The following is an 18,106-nucleotide window of genomic DNA, read 5'->3' as shown; positions in this document are numbered from 1 at the left end:
ATTCAGTGAGCAGAGGGCTCTGAATGGCAGGCCTAGGGGTTTGGACCCAATCTAAAGCATGTACTTAAGGAAGAGAGCAGGCAATGCCTTTCTCACTGAAGCTCCCAATACTAGAGTACCAGAAGATACAGTTTGGAATAGTAAACTTAGCCATTCATTCCCCATGAAGAAAGTTGGTTCATTCGACTCAGTATAAAAAAAAAAGGTTGTTATTACTTTTTATTTTATGAAGTCATTTTTTTCTCATTCCATTACACAAACTACCATAATTTGCTCAAAATTAAAAAAAAATTATCTCATGTGGATCATGTGTCAGTAATATTTAAAAATGAAGGCTTTTCCCTTGTCTATTCTACTCTTCAACTTTGCATAATAAATGAAAACAGATCTCTGTCATCTACTACTTTCTTACTTCAGAAAGCTGCAGTGCATTCAAAGCTAGGAAAAAGTCGTGTGTGTGTGTGTGTGTGTGTGTGTGTGTGTCTGGTTACTTATTTGTGTCTGTGTAGTGCTGTAATGCATGTTCACTCTTGTGAATTTACACATAAATTATACACTAATTGAAAGTAGATATGACAAGTGGTTTTGCATTATGAAGGCCTGGAGATTTATGAAACATTTAATAATGAAGGCTTTAGGCCTACAAATGCACTCTAGAACACATGGTCAAATATACCAAGAGCCTATTCCTAGGGAAAACAGAAATATTCTCTTTTGTGATTATTGTCTTGATGACAATTTTGTCCTTTTATAAAGAAATTTAATATTATCATTGGGAATGAAAAAAAAAATCTATAAAGAAAAGAAATGTCATAGGAAGTGTATCAGGAAAACCACTGTAGGGAGGCATGCAGCATCCCTACGACATTTTCAAAGAAATTTTTAGTATAAATACTGATCTAGCTGAAGACTTGAAGACAGGCTTCTGGACTCTGTAAGTCAGGCCATAGTAAGAAACAAACTGTAAAATATTTAGGTCTTTAGAGCAGGTGGGTTAAAGGTACAGTGTCCTTTTAACAATCAGAAGGAATAAATTTGTGGCCTGGTTCAGACATGTTCTAGGTACATGTGTGACCTTGAGCGAGTCCCCCTTTTCTCAACTCTTTACATATGAGATAGAAAGGTTTCAACCACATGCTCTCTATCTATTTCAGCTCTCAGCACTTAAAAAGATGACACAAGCAACAGTTTCTAAGGTTTCTATATGTCTTGGCACTGTCCTGATGAACTTCATTATTCATGAAAGAAATAATGTATCTTTTTCTGTTACCTGTCTCACTAGAGTATTGTGAAGGATTTAGTCTTCTAGACAAAGATGCCACATACATGCTGTTATTAAAACAGAAGGACAGGACGCCGATATCTGGAATGTTTCAAATAAGAGGCTCATTATCATCCACACAGACAGGAGATGTGAGTGTTGCCATGAGTACAGGAAGAAAATCTCAGCCCATCTGGATACTAAATGCTGGAGGACACTTGAGTGCTGAGATAAAAGATAATATACATCCACAGATGGTGGCAATGATGTTGGAACTGGATTTTGTGGTAAGAACAAAATAGGTCAAAGGTAGGCCTTCTGAGAATCAGTTTCTCACTCTGCTTTGATCCAACAAAAAGACTGCTCTTCAGACTAGTTTTAACATATATGTTTAAGATAATACTACTGAAAGAAATAGTGATGGCTAACTGAAACTAGATATTGGATGATTATGTCTATTTGTAAGTCAGCTATTTGGAACTTGGAAGAAAGTGTATGGTGTGACTATATTTAAAAAGAGGTTATTATCTCAATTCAGGTATAAAATCTATAATGTACCTGAAGTGCAGTATGGGTATTGGGCATTATTTCTATGGAGAACTGCAACGTGAAGACCAAATTGGGAGATGGGTTCACAGCTTCTCTGACTTTGTAACTTTCCTTGCTAGTGACCACTGGGATGCCTCCATATTGGTGTCTCGACCAGCAGGGGTGGAGTGAATACAACCAGTCAACAGTGAACCAGCTCTTTATAGAAAAGAAGGGACTTATCAACATAACTAAGAGAGAAGGCTGTTTCCACATCATTCACTCCTCACAACACAAAGGATAGGGCACCAATGTGCAGAAGTGAGAGCATTTCCACTACTAACAGTGCTATTTGCATGTTTAAGTGACCTGAATATGCAAGATTTGATTTCCAGTCCCCTAATTGTTCTTCCTGTCTCCAGTTTCTCCTTTTTATCTGTTATATACATCAATAACAGAGAAATTTTCCAAGAAACCATCATGCAAGTGTGTTCTGTGTTCTCATCATACTTGAAACACTGTTGGCATAGGACTTATTATATGTTATTATAATTTTTCATTGACACATGTTCCCTGAAAGAGTATACTTAATACTACTCATTTATTAATAAATACATAAAATTACTCTCTACAAAATCTTTCACTGGCTATGTAAAAACAGTGCAACCTCTCAGCTACCATTATTGAGGTCCTTATTTTACACTCTCTCTGTCTCACACACACACATACACACACACACACCCCACTGCATGTGTGTCCTGAAACCCATGCACATATGCATACATATTTCCTAATTCATGGCAACACATTTTATAGATGAGAAACTCATAGGGTTATATAATTGTACAAGGCCCCAGCCATACCAAGTGTTCCAAACAGGCTACAAATTTGTCTGAGTCCAAAGCCTATTTTCATATTGTTTCTACCATTAATCAACCCCACCCTTGCCAATGGTGAGTCTGGCAATAAAAACTCATTACAGTTCTTGGCCCTCTTTACTGCCTAACTTCATTGCACTCAGCTCTCACTAGAAGCACTGTGCTCCATCATGGCAAGTGTCCTTAGAGCTCCCGCTACCTCTACATATACCTTATCCTTCAAACAGATCACAGGGTGTCTTGTTAAAGTGAAGATTCTGATTCAGTAGGTTTGGGACGGTGCCTAAAATTCCGCGTTTCTAACAAACTCCCAGTGATGTTTGAACATAAAAGTACAGAGCATCCTTGAATGTGCCTTTGATCCTTCTCTCCACAAAATGCTCCTCACTCGTTTTCTTCCTAGTTATACAACTAGTATCATCTTTTCTTCAATACCCTTCCCGGTTCCTCATCTCACTCTGACCTTTACTAAGTCTCAACAGTATTCCATTAGTATTTGGGATCATCAACTTGGTGTTCTTTTTGTTATTTTTGCACATATGTATTTGATTTTGCCTGCTGGACTTCCTGGAAGTAAAGGTTTCTTATCACTTCTATTTTCCGCCCAGAACTTAGCATAGTGCTTTTCTGTAGTAGTGTGGTGGATAATTATTGGTTCTTTCTCCCAGCTCACAAACACCTTTCCATAGTAACTTCCCTCTTTCCAACCCAAGGAAGGAGCAAGATCTGTATGGTGGACTGTTAGCAGCTATGTCCTCATGTGTGTCTCCATAACAAAATGAGTCAATTGGAGTTCAGAGTTTGTTCTCTGGCATTTGGAATTTGACTGAAAAGAAAAATTTGGTCTCTTTCCTTAGAGGGATGCTCTGTTATTGGAAATGTGATCAAAGGCCACATTTTCTATATGTGGGTGGGATAAAATAATTTGGCCTATATAAAGGGAGAATGAAATTGGTTCAGATAAAAACACAAAGTTGACAATTTCAAAGAGGATGTTAGGAAATCCAGACAACAGTTCTTGAAGCATACCTATATTGTTAGCATTTGGCTCTATAATAGATAGATAATTTATAATAAATACATTTATAATAGATAATTCATAATAAGTAAAGCAAATTTCTCTTTTCCCCCCTTAGGCAAAGTGTAGGAGCTATAGTTACTTACAATCAGTCTACTAAATAGGATTTATGTATATGATACTGATAATGATAATGCTGACTGTGATGCGTGTCAAATGAATCTTATACATTGGTTTATTTGCCATCTCAGGGGATGGTGAAATGAGGACTGGAGGATGATGCTCTGTAATATACAACCCTACACCAATGATGTTTCTTAAATTAAGGTCTTCAGAGCACCTTCATCAAAATCACCTGAACTGTTCTATTAAAATGGACATTACCTGGGAGAAAATATTTACAAATTATATCTCTAATAAGAATCCACTACCCAAAATGTACTAAGAACTCATAAAATAGCAAAAAACAAAAGCAAAACTAAATTAAAAAAAATCCAAGCCAATTAAAAATAGACAAAGGATCTGAATGAACATTTTTCCATAGAAGACATACACATTGCCAACAGGTAAATGAAAAGGTGCTTAACATAACTAATTATCAGGGAAATGTGAAGTACAATGAAGTATCCCCTCACACCTTTTAGAATGACTGACATCAAAAAGGCAAAAAATAAATGCTGGCAAGGATGTGGAGAAAAGAAAACCCTCATGCACTGTTGATGAGAATGTAAATTGAAGAGGTATCTGTATCCCCATATCCACTGCAGCATTATTTACAATAGCCAAGCCATGGAAACAACTTAGGTGTCCATTGATGGATTAATGGATCAAGAAAATATATAAAATATGATATTATTAATTCATAAAAAGGAAATATTGTCATTTGTGACAACATGGGTGGACCTTGAAGGCAATAGATTAAATGAAATAAGCTAAACAGAGACAGATAAGCACTGTATGATCTCACTTATATGTGGAACCTTAAAAAAACAAACTTACAGAGATAGAGAATAGATTAGTGGTGCCAGAGGTTGGGGTGGAATAGACAGTAGCAGTAAAAGGGTAAAGGTTGTTAAAAGGTACAAACTTCTGGTTATAAGATAAATAAGTCTTAGGAATGTAATGTATAACATGATGATTATTAACAATATTTTATATTTTAAAGTTGCTTAAGAAGGTAGATCTTAAAAGTTCCTATAAGAAAAGTTTGTAATTATGTAAGGGGATAGATGTTAACTAAACTAATTGTGGTAGTCATTATGTAATATACGCACATGTATCAAATTATTCTGTTGTATACCACAAGCTAATAACAATGTTAAGTGTCAATAATATTTTAAGGAAACTGGGGAAAAATAAATAAAACAGACATTCCTGGTTATCATGGCTAACCTACTGAACCAGTATTTCTGTTGTTGGGACCAGGAGTTCAAGTTTTAATTAGGCTTCCAAAAGATTCATAGGCATTAGCTAAGACTTCATTTGGTAAGACATATACATAATATTCTTAATTAGCCCATAGATTCACTAGCTAATGCAAAGGCTGTAACAAATACCAACTTTTAGAAGAACTTTAATCCTTGCATTTTGGATGTCATCCTCAACTTCTAGCTACTTAAATTCTAGCAAAATTTTACAGTCCCATATCAGAATGAAAACCAGAAATACTTATAAATATTTTCAAGGTGCAGTTGCTCTTGTTACTAATTTCTCGGGTTCCTTCTTCCAGCTGTTATTAAGTCCAGTGTTTAAGCCCAATTTTCTTTATAATAAAAGAAGTTCTCACATCACATGACGTAATAATGCTGGGCAATCTAAATCTACTTCCTCCTATTCTGACCTCAGAATCAGTGCAAACAGCCTCCACTTCTTTAACCTTTGCTTTAGTCTTAGAGCAGCAAATTTAGTTTCATGCCTCTTGAGAAGTCTGAGTAATCATTAATTCATAGTGATTATGCCAAAATAATTAGATGTTTAAAGGTAATGTGCTTTGCCTTTCTTCCATTTTCTTCACTAAAAACTAGTAAAAAAAAAAAAACTATTTAAATTTATGTGGAAGGTAACAAGTAAAATGAAATTGTTTTTCAAAGTGTTGCTCTGTGGCCTAAAATATTACATAGAGGTCTTTATCCTATTATCACAGATGAATAAAACACTTAAATATCTCCTTCATGGCTGTTAAGGCACAGTAGAGTCAATTCATGCCCAGGGAGCTTTAATCACAGACCATCGTCATGATAAATGGTGAAAAGTCAGTGTGAGCTATCATGTCAATGGCTACTGGGGGAGTTTTTAATGGGAACATTGGCAGCATGCAGTTCATAACTACTTTTAAGGAGTACTTCTGATCTAAAGGCTAAATGAGTATCATTACAGTATCTTTACGTATAATATTTCTAAAGAAATTCCTTTTTAAAGAAGGCTGGTTATTGTAGTTCATGTATATAACGGATTTCTTGAGTGATGCAAATATCATCAATGGCTTAAAGCTATACTGACAGAGAGTGAATTACTGACTTATAGGTTGAGCTATCAATTTTTGATTTTTTGTGACTCATTATATCATTCATAATCTCAAATCAAGTATTAAAATGGGGCCATGAAGAAAATACCACATAGCAAAAGAATAAGAAGAATCATGATTAACAATAAAGAACAGGTTGGAAAGGTAAAAGATTTCTAGGAGTTTTTAATGTTGCCGCAGGTAGCATTTATCATCTGCATTGTTTTCTTTGTTAAAATTCAATTTTCAGCCTCAAGCCCCAAACTAGAACCTGCAGAAACTGTTTTTAAAAATACTGCATAATTTAAAAATAGCCATTATAACCAAGAAGAAGAACAAAGAATGAACAAGAAGCAGACCATTTGAGAAAATAACACAATTCACAATCCAATGTGAGTTTCCTAAAATTACAAGTGTTCCTCTAAATGAAGAAAAACATGGCGTAGCCAATCAGAAAAATAAAATCTCCTTTAAAATTCTATGGAATATTTGATTGACAAAGATGCTGTATATTCAAATTGAATCAAAAGGCTCTCTGGCTCTCAAGGATAGAGGTCATGGGGCTATCAATACATTTTACTTAGCCTGCATAGTAATTTAAAATAATGAAAAATTGACGATTTGAAGACTTCAGAAAGTCCATGCACATATTCAGACTGCCACAGGCCCCATTGCTCGAGATTCTCTTTTGTGGAGCTTCTTCACATAACTTGATCTCCATCTAGCCACCTGAGATTGAGATCCTCTTAAGGTTCTCACTGAAAAGGTAGAATATTAGAACTGGGGACACCTGGGTGGCTCAGTGGGTTAAGCATCCAACGCTTGGTTTCGGCTGAAGTCATGATCTCATGGGTCCTGAGATGGAGCCTCGTGATGGGCTCCATGCTCAGCAGGGGTTCTTCCTGAAGATTTTCTCCTGTTGCACCTCCCCCCACTTGTGCACATGCCCTGGTGCACTCATGATCTCTTTCTCTCTCTCTCTCAAATAAATAAATAATCTTAAAAAAGAATCCTTTAAGAATGTTAGAACTGGTAGAAACTGAGAGATCATCTAGTCCAACAGCCTCATTTAAAGTTGATACAACAGGTTATGATGAGCGCTGGGTATTGTGTATAAGTGATGAGTCACTAAGTTCTATACCTGAAACCAATTATTACACTGTATGTTAACTAACTGGAATTTAAATAAAAACCCGAGGGAAAAAATTGATACAACAGAAACAAGAGGGGTAACCGGGATGTGTTTAAGATTCTCTGTTAAGTAAATCAATAGCAACTCTTTGCAGCAGTATTTGGGCTTCTCAGGCACCCAATAACCGTTTGTTCTTTGGCACAACAAGACTCTAGTTGTACCTTTTAATCTTATGCTAAGTCAAACTTGGTCTAAAAGAATAATGATGGTTTAGTTGTCAATTCATGACTTGGTTTCAGTATGAATCCCTATTGCTGGGGAATACCAGAAATATCCCATTTTAAAACTTCCTGCTTGATAAATACTACAATATTCAAATACACATAAATATACAAATATATTCATTCACTTTCATCAAGAATTCACACAGAACTTAAGATACTATTCAGTTTATCATTGCTTCAAAAATAGGCAACTTTCTAGGAACATATTACTATCTTAATATTAACTCTAGCATTATTGTAAGACTAAAGGGTAAAATCACGCACATATACATGTCTGTGTACATAATCAAAGGGTTTTCAGGTCAAGGAAACTAAGGATGCAGAGAAATCAATTTGTTCTCTGTCCTCTCTCTTTCAGGGGGGTTTATGCCCATGAATTAGTGTATTTAGCACCCATCTAGTATACGAAAGCTTATCAATTCAATATATCCTATGAACATAAAACCAGAAAAGAAAAAAATCAACCTCATTAAGTAACACTGAATATAATATATTCAACACATCCTAAAACTGCAACTACTATACTGATTGTATAGAAACTTTTTAGTTGCCTATTTGCTATCAATTTTTTTTTTGCTATCAATTTTATATCCAATTCGGAGTCATATCTAAAAGAAAACACGAATGAAGTTTGTTTTTAAGAATATGGTCTTAAAAGGAGGATAACTCTTCAAATCACTTTCAAGTACAAATGCACTGAAATACCTCATATTCCTGGGAAAACTTCAAGTTGTCATTTGCTTTCAACCTTTCAATGTGATCTGCAAGTTCCAAGATAGGAATTGGAGGATGGCTAGCCATACCTATTAAAAGGAAAGAAGAAACACACTTGAAAACAAATGAAAACGGTGGTGACTATTCCAAAATATAGAGAATACTATAGTTAGAAATGGCCTGAAAATATGTGAGTAGTAAAGATGTTTAATGTGAGGAAGCAGGCAGATAGTTTGGTTACTCAAAGCAGGACATGCTCTGGAAGGATGAATTTTGTAGCCAAATGAAAAGTCACCAAGCATAATCCCCAAACTAACACTCCTAGTGTGAAAGAAAGCGTTATAGTGCTACAAATCAATGCAGTTAGCTAGCGGAGAAAACTGAGTCAGGCTTGATGTCAACTTCTGCTTTGAGTAATGACTGTTATGTCATTTCAAACTCCTTCTCCTGCACTGTGTGAAATGGAAATTGTGTGGAATTAAATGGTGTAAAGTGAACTAAGAAAACAGACACTGAGGAAGGCCTAAAAGGGAAAGAGTAGTAGCTTGATAGGAAACATAAAGTGACTTATGCATAATCAAGGAAAACTAACTTGAAGAATGAAGGTTACCAGGGTAACCGGAATCATCTGAACCTGCAAAGGAAATGATGATGTAAATAAAATAAAATAGAAAGTATTTGTTAAAAAAAAATGAAATGGATAGTCTGATATACTTCTTTTTTTTAAGGACTGATAAAAATGCTGCACATTTTTACAGGATTCACTAGACATTGTGTGACTTGATTAAGATCGCTTTAATATTTCACAAACCTGGAGGCGACTGACATTCACATGCAAACATGGACACAAAGAATGACATGCACCACAGTTCATAAATGATCATCACTGATGACAAAATTAGACACCATGTTGAGTTTCAAAAATGTTTCCACTAGTAGCAGATTGTAGAGGTTGGGGTTGTAGCTTTCACCTGGATATTTAGAAATGGCCATGCTAACAGCTTTGTAGTATTTGCCCCAGATCCCCATTATTCAACCCCTAGCGAACCTACAATCTACTTCGGGTGTAAACATCTTTGTCCACAAATGGGAAATGAAAGCAGGAGAGTGAGCAGATGGTGAAGGGATAAGGAGGGAAAGAAGATGGAAAAAGAAAGAAAGCAGTGACAGGGACAGCACGTCTTAGTTCAGTCTGCCAGCTGAAGTGATATTAATTTAACAGATTCTGTTAAAAATAATCCACCACTAATTTTGATGATTCCTGTATCTTTCCAATGTCTTCTCATTTTTCATGTGATTTACATTTTATTTCTTTGTGATTAATTTTTTAAGAGTACCATGAGAGAGCATCGATGACTCAAGTCTTATGTATACAAATTCCAGCTGGCTAGAAAAACTTGAACTAGCATGCCTCCCAGGGCAGCTTCTGAAGCTGAAAAAGAATGGGGGAGGAGCTCAAACTGGAAGTCTTATTGACATTCTGCTGTCCTGGGACTCTCTGGAAGGTATTAGGCTCTGCAATGGTGACCATCAAGTCAACTCGACATGTGCTTACTTTGTGGACATTTTAGAAATTGTGCAATTTATTGAAAGCCACACAGTAAGTTCCATGATCTCAAATGCCAACTTACCAATGGTTCTGGTAAGTTAAGTAAAAAACCATTTTGCTTCTTCCAGACAATTATTTAGCACAGTGCTATGATAAGTGGTGTCTTAGTGTTTATAGCTTCCAGTCAACTAAAATCTTGATGGAAGATCTCATAAAAATGAGTTGGCTTAGAAGAGCCTCTTTGTTGCAGATATAATTATGTATTTGGACCAAAAAATGTTGAAGCCCATTTCTGAAATTTTTCATACAGATCGTAGGATCGAACTAATTTACATTCTGTGGGGGGAGTAGGTGGGTGACAGTGGTCTAACAATTAAAGGGATCTTATCCAGATGAGGCATCCTCAATGGCAAGAATGAAGATGCAAAGGCACAAGAGACTCAAGGCTTATCTGGAAATGGAAATGGAATGATGTGGACATCCATTACAGTGCTTTAACAGAGAAAATAAAGAGACAAAGATGTTTAGACCTTTTCGAGCGAATCGTGGGAGAGAGTTATTATCATATATGGACTGAGTGGTGGTTTGGCTAGAGAGGGAGGACACAGAGCCAATCAGGGAGGCGTAGGGGACTGAATTACTGCTCAAAGCTGCAAAAAGTAAAGCCAGTTGGAGATGGGAAAAATATTAGTATAACAGCAGTACAAGACCATAATAATCAACCAAAGATGTGATCAACATATTTACTTTGGAAGCTAATTATACAGAGATCCAAGTAAACCTGTACTGACTTATTACCTTCTAAATCAGGATGTATATATCACATGCAAAGATAACATAGCATTCAAGAATCCTTATTTAAGACAAATCAATATGTATCATGTTGCATCACAATTCTAGCACAAGTAAAAATGGCAGAATGGATGTTTCCAGAGGAGGAGAACTTGTGGGATTCTGATGGTACAGGAGAAGGAATTCTAGACTAGAGTATGGATATGAGTTCTCCTTCTGGTTTTGCCATCTACTAATAAGAACAAATCACTTGTTATCAAGAATCTCAATTTTTTTATCTGTAAAATAAAACTGCTGAGCTAGGTAACTTCTGGAGTCACCTTCTTCTTTATAACTCTCATTTCTACTTCTGGTAGATAGGACTTCTAAACATAGGGAACAGAGAAGGCTCTCTTGGACACAGTTCTCATGTAAGGGTTCTAAACATTGTACCTTTTCTTCGAGCTGGAGGAAGAATTTACTGTCTATAAACTAGAAAGTCTATGCAGTTGAATGATCAACTTTTTGAATTATTTAAGTTCAGTACTATTTTCTTTGGCTAGCGCAAAAGTACGATGTCACAAATTTGAAACAAACATCATCATAAAAGTTATGCTACTTAATAAATCTGGGATAAAACTCCTCTAACATGAAATTCTAGCTCATACCAGGAAATAATCACCAAAGAGCTACTAAAAAATACTGTTAAATAGTTCTCCCCAAACTTCTCCATTGTCCAACCTGGAAACAATTTTATGTGATATCATCAAGCATGTTAGATTCTGAATGAAAAAGTAGACACTAAGGAAACTATGAAATTGACATCACTGTCAATTTTGGCTGGGCAATCTGGCTATTGCTCACAGTATACAAATAATATTTTTATTAGACAAGTATTTTTACATTAGCATCATTTGAGGTGCCTTAACACTCCTTTTTTTTTTTTTTTTTTTTCCTGGCTGCACACCAGACCAGTTAATTAGAATCTCTGGGGGTATGAACTGGGCATTGATATTTTTAAAGTTTCTCTGCAATGGCTGTCAGTCCAGCAGAAATTATGATGAGGGGCCTGTAACTCATTTATTTGTTTCCATTCAAGAATTATATCAGGATTTATGAGAACGCACTCAGCTTTCTTTTAGTAATACCTTGAATCTGCTTTGATTCTCCATTTAGTGAGCTTTAGCACTTTAGCTATTATCAGTATCAAAGAACTTGAATTGCGGCTCACAGCTGATGAGGACTTGCCAGGGTCATGACCTTATCAGTTGAAAGCTACAAATGGACAACATAAGTGCATTTTAAAGACACACGTTGAATCTGAACAGTGCTTTTGTTTTGAAGCTATGATATCTACAATATACACTGTCAACATGAAAAATGGATGGGTATAGTCACTGAACTCTGCCTCAGTTAAGTTGGAGGAAAAACCATGATGGCTACTTTTAATAGGGTACATATTTATGATAGTAATGTCACGAGAGCTTCCTTTTAAGAATTAAAAGGCATTTAAACTGAGAGGTGCCTTAGAGATTACTTAGTCCAGCCTTTCCGTTTTATACAGGAGGATTCTGAAGCCCAGAAAAGTTAAATGACTTTGTACATTAGTCCATCTAGTAAATATAATATATTTTTTAAAGATTTTATTTATTCATGAGAGACACAAAGAGAGAGGCAGAGACAGAGGCAGAGGGAGAAGCAGACTTCATGCAGGGAGCCTGATGTGGGACTTGATCCTGGGACTCCAGAATTACGCCCTGGGCCGAAGGCAGTTGCTAAACAGCTGAGCCACCCAGGCCTCCCTAGTAAATAAAATCTTAAGTGGTTTTGGCATCTTTCTACTGTTTTAATTCTGGAATGGCGATTATGGTCTTCTCAACCAGGGTGCAAAGTCTTCAGGGGCTGAGGGAGGCAGGTGGGTAAGGTAAATGATTAAAGACACCAGGCAGGGCATGGTGAAGGCTTTCACAAACAGACATGCTCATACTCATTCCCTTGCAGCAGGCAGGCTTCTATGGCTGGCTTTCATTTCCCTATTTTCAAGGAAGCTCAAAAATAATCTCTATTATATTAAAAATAAAAATAAGCATGAGATGAATGGCAACTGACATTCATTCTCAATGTCAGGGTCATGTTTGGGGCTGCAGTAGATTATGGAGACCTTCTATACGGGCCATGCTATTCAGCTTTAGGAGATCTCTTCCAGGTGGAACTGCAGAATCAGACATAAGTATTTCTCAGGATTTTAGTAGAAATTGCAAACCCAGAGTATGATGTGACATTTCCTCAGTTTTCACTGCTGCCTCAAAATTTTGTTGAAATACAGTGGGAGTCAAAGAAAAGAACTTTGCAGGCCACATATGGCTAACAAAATTGCGGCCTCTTTTTTAAAAGAGCAAAATGTTCCTTCTGTTGGTAAATTAAAATCCAAGCAGGTGGAGAGTGACACCATGCTTGTATCCACAAGTAAACAGACTAGACATCAAGTGTTGTCTAGGGGTGGGGGGAGCAGTGACAATGTATACATCTCTCATACATACCCTCTGCAAGTTCATTTGTTTCCCCTCCCTTTCCACATTAATTTTATCAATCAGGAAAAAGAAGCCCATAGGGGAAAAGGACTGGATCAAGGTCATCACTATTAGTAAAACTAAGGCTACATGGGGGATTTGATCCCAGAACTTGTCACTTCTTATTTGGGCCACTTTTCATTATGCCATACTGCCTCTTACACCATTGAATGCTCAGGAAGAGTGGTGCCATGTACATAAGTATGGGCCTGTGAAAATGTCTGGGGTATTATGCTCTGACACACAGATGTGATGAGCTATTATGCTCATAATAAACCATCATAAACCATCCTCATAAACCATCCTCAGTTAGAGAAAATGTGTCAATAGTAGCTTCATTTGAAGGTAAGCCTGTTCAGTGGTAGGGACGGGGAAAGAGGCGCTCCTATACATACCTGGATTTACCGGTCGCCTCATGTCAACATTTTGTGAGTTTACATAAACACGCAACTAAAGATACACTAAAGGTATACATTCAAAATGTCAAAACCTGTAGTAGTATTTGGCAGATTTTTAAAAAATCTGCAATTTACAATGTTTTTGCCTTCTAAATATTGTTTTTTTTTACTAAGTAATCTAATCGACAGTATCTTCAAATATCTACAGAGAAATGTTTATCAAATACTTGCTTTATTTTGGCAATGTTAACATCTTGCATTTAATGCCAATAACCACTTTATAATTATTTTTCTAAGTAGAGCTGCTGAGGTCACTGATAGTGGTAGAACATTTACGAGATGATTTTTTTTCTGTTAGGATATATGTGTGATGATTCAATAATACTCTCTTCATGGTTCTCCTTTCCAAACAAAAGCGAGATAAAGTCTAGAGAACAATTTGTGGTCATGGAGCAGGGAGAAAATAATTTGTTCATCAAATCAACGATGTTGCTCTGATAAAAATATATTTAACTAAGTTAACAGTCACAGAGAGAAACTTAGCTTATAAACTATTGGTCAGATTTTAATATAATTTATGCACTATTTAGAATACCCTGAATGAAATATTTAACTTTGTTTCACAAATGAATAATGAATTAAAGGCAAAAGAGAACATTGATTTATAAGATCTAATTGGTACTTGGCAGAACAATAATGACAATTTGACTTAATCCATGACCAGGATCATCATTAAGGGAAGATGTTCCAATCTTTCACACTTTCAGGTAAGCACTGGAGAGCATAAATAAGACTCATTTTTTATGGAGGATTTCTCAGAATACAGAATTTGAACAAACCATGTTTCTTTATATCAGAGATTTACTATTTCTATTCAATGAGCCAAGATTTTTTAAATATAAAGAACACAGATGGTGTTCCTAAGCAAGATCATATATGTAAGTTTCTTACAGTATAAAAGGTGAAGATAAGTATATATAAAAAATGGATTTTGTTAGCATTGATCCAATTAATAGCACTAATGGATCAGAAGAGATGCCTCAAAAGCTTTTAAAGCCCATTCAGCTGCTATGCAGACATTTCTGCTGCTGATACTGCTATTTCTGATTCGACAAGTTTTTGCCAGTTTGTTACTGTTTCCCACAGCCCATCAATCACCTAGCATCCATGTATGCTTTAGGGCAAAACATATTAAGGTCATCCTCAGAATGAAAATGAGGCTTTTATGCTGTAACATCTGATCATCAATTTTTAAATTTCTTTTCTTAAAAGGTGCAAGTACAAATACTAGAATTTTTTGTTGTTTTTGTTTGAAGGGGTGTGTATGTTTGTGTGTGTGTGTGTGTGTGTGTGTGTGTGTGTGTTTGGTGGGGGTGGGCAGAGAGAGGGATGTGAGATGGAGGGACAAATACTAGAAAAAAGAATTTCACAGGAAAAAAAAATAACATTTCTGATGGTAACTGACAAGGCAACCAAAAGGCCGTAGAGAGGAAGAATTTCATAGGCACAGAGAAAGGTGGTGACTGGTTTACTATATGATGCTATTAGCTACATATTCCCTTACACCTTTGTACTAGAAAGCAAGTTTATTTCTCTGAGATGCTGAAATTCTAAGTTTGCTTTGTTGGGATAAGGTAGATATATGAACACACATCAGTAGCTTCTTTGGTTTTCTTATATATCATCAACTTTTGATGATACTATATTTATTTTAGTCATTCTATCCAATGCTAGAGGCCAAGGCTCAGAGAGGCTGCCACACTGTAAGTAAAAGCTTTTTACAGTATTTCAAAAAAAAAAAATCTGTAATTGGTAATCTCTATCAAAATGGTGAATGTGCCTACCCTAGGACCTTGTATTTGCATTTCCAGGTGTCTAACATCTGAAGGTAGCAACAAAGATGTGAAAAAATGTGAGCTCAGTACTGTTCACTGCAGTATTATTTGCAAGAGTAAAATATGGAAAATAGCCTCCATTAATAACGAATGAGTCAATACATTTTGTGTTGTCCATAGAAAAGAATAACATCAATACCATTGGCTGCTAAGAAGGAGATAAAGCCTAAATGCTAACTTGGGAAAAGGTCTATGTTTATGAGTTAAATATTAAAACAGGAAATTTTATGTATATGCACCTGTTTGTCTATATCCCTACTACATGTTTTTATCAATTGAAGAACTGTAATATACATATGAAAAAAAAATCTGAAAAGGATAGGCATGGGGCTGTATATGGTAACTATTCCTGAAGGGTAAATTTGGAGTAGTAACAGGAAATCTTTTACTTGTATTTTAAATATGCCTCTTCTTTTCTTTCTTTCTTTTTAATATTTTTAATTTTTTTTATTTATTCATGAGAGAGAGAGGCAGAGACATAGGCAGAGACACAAGCAGGCTCCATGCAGGGAGCCTGACCTGGGACTCGATCCTGGAACTCCAGGACTACGCCCTGGGCCGAAGGCAGGTGCTTAACCGCTGAGTCACCCAGGGATCCCCTGCCTTTTCTTTTCTAAAAGTGCTTTTTTCACCTTTTCAAATCTATGAAAATTTTCAAACATACAAAATATTTACTAAAATGAACACCTGTGTAGCCACAACCCATGTACAACAATTGCTAACATGCTTATTTTCTATTTTACACAATTCCCCCCAATAAACATGTGTTGCTTTTGTAATTAAGAAAAATGATTATTTGAGGTACGGTTATAAGAAGACTTGGAAATTTTTTAGACAAAAAAAGAACTTTCCTCCAAACCTAGGGTAATGGATACATTTCACTTATGTTTAACATGTAACTCACCTATCAACTCATCTTAATGCATACCCAGCTACTGCTGCCTACAAAGATACATGAAGATTAATAGAGGTTTCTTTTATTTTTTTAATTTTTAAAAAAGATTTTATTTGGGCAGCCCGGGTAGCTCAGCAGTTTAGCATTGCCTTCGGCCAAGGGCCTGATCCTGGAGACCCAGGATCGAGTCCCACGTTGGGCTCCCTGTGAGGAGCCTGCTTCTCCCTCTGTCTAAGTCTCTGCCTCTCTCTCTCTCTCTCTATGTCTTTCTATGTCTCTCTTTTTTAAAAGATTTTATTTATTCATTTGAGAAAAAGTGTGGGTGAGAGAGAGCACAAGCCAGGGGAGGGGTGGAGGGAGAAGGAGGAGCAGACTCCCTACTGAGCAGGGAGCTAAATGAGGAACCAGATCCCTGGATCCTGGGATCAAGACCTGAACTGAATGCAGATGCTTAACTGACTGAGCCACCCAGGTGCCCCAATAGAGGTTTATTTTAAAATCATCTTTTAATAAGTGATTATTTTTCTCTTCCTCTGCAGAACTTAAAGACTTGCAAAACTTGATTAGCAGTTAATAAATCTAGCATATTCTTTTACAATATCTCTTCTCTCCTTTGCTCATTTTATTTCATTTTCTATTTGAGGTGATAAGTCTACCTTACTAACTAAATGATACCTTCTTATATACTTAGTACACTAATTCTGTAGATCATGGGTGATACAAACAATGGCATTTGAATTGCATGTTTCACAATAGTTCTTACTGACCCAGTATACCAATAACTGATGACTAATTATTGCCAACTATATATTTTTTAATAGGCTTAGTAGTTTAGGTTCTAAATACAACTTAGTTGAATACTGCTGACTCCGACAGTATCCTGGCTAAAAACACATTCATGGAAATACACATAAGCAGAGGTACCACCTGTTCTTGGGAAGATGCTAGTCTTCCTCATCCTGTTCAGCTGCTTGAATGCAGTGTTTCACAAATACAGTGACAAGGTTGTCATCCAAAATTTAGAAAATGTGATAAAGCAGTGTTTTTTTCACATCCCACACCTTGCAAAGATGGTCTTACTGAAGACAACTGGTTTCTCTGCATTTACTTTGTGTCTTACTGGAGAGACAATGGACAGAAATCTGATTTCCCTTTCCTGACCCAGTGATAAGTATATCTGTGGTACCAGAGTGAAGGGTATATTTCTTTGAAGTATTTAAACTTTCAAGATACTGTATGTGTATGAAACTTGGAATGCATTTTCAATACATTTGGGGTATGGGGTAGGATTGAGGGAAAAATGTCTGCCTCCTTATATTCTAGGTTCTTCAACAAGAATAAATACTTAAAAAGTAAAAGTAAATAGATTTTAATTCACGAGTTTTTTTAAAGAAAAGTAGATTTTATAGAATTAGTGAACTAAATGCTGTGCTTCCTTTACCTTCTGAAATACCTACTGAATTTCAAATGGAAATGTTTGTTTGGCATTTTTATCTCCCCCAACAGATCCATCAGAAGTAGAAGTGAATTTGCTTTCATGAACAAGTTCAGGTGCTAGGGGCTGATATATGAATCAGAGGTTTTATATTTCATTGAAAGTCATTTGTTTGGAGTGAAGGTGTGGATGGTTAATTCCCTCCTTATGCATACCATTAATAAGAATGTCATATTTTATATTTGTGGATAAACGATTATACTTCCAAAGGTATG

At 36.1% G+C, this 18,106-nt stretch overlaps 1 protein-coding gene across 40 annotated transcripts in view; it reads right to left on the bottom strand.

The window, feature by feature from the left end:
• The window catches only part of PTPRD (protein tyrosine phosphatase receptor type D), a 508,136-nt gene that overhangs the window by 102,658 nt on the left and 387,372 nt on the right, over nt 1-18,106 (bottom strand). For 22 of the 40 annotated variants that reach the window (XM_041763191.1, XM_041763197.1, XM_041763194.1 and 19 more), the window contains 2 exons: nt 8,911-8,952; nt 8,310-8,407 (listed from right to left, as the gene is read on the bottom strand). In XM_041763191.1, the coding sequence (XP_041619125.1) occupies nt 8,310-8,407; nt 8,911-8,952 (140 nt within the window). The remainder of the gene's footprint in view (nt 1-8,309; nt 8,408-8,910; nt 8,953-18,106) is intronic. The other 18 variants (XM_041763202.1, XM_041763206.1, XM_041763204.1 and 15 more) reach the window with 1 other exon arrangement.

Source organism: Vulpes lagopus, chromosome 7, assembly GCF_018345385.1.
Source record: "Vulpes lagopus strain Blue_001 chromosome 7, ASM1834538v1, whole genome shotgun sequence".
Classification (NCBI taxonomy): domain Eukaryota; kingdom Metazoa; phylum Chordata; class Mammalia; order Carnivora; family Canidae; genus Vulpes; species Vulpes lagopus.
The sequence above is the reverse complement of the archived record's forward strand: the minus strand, read 5'-3'. Positions and strand labels throughout refer to the sequence as shown.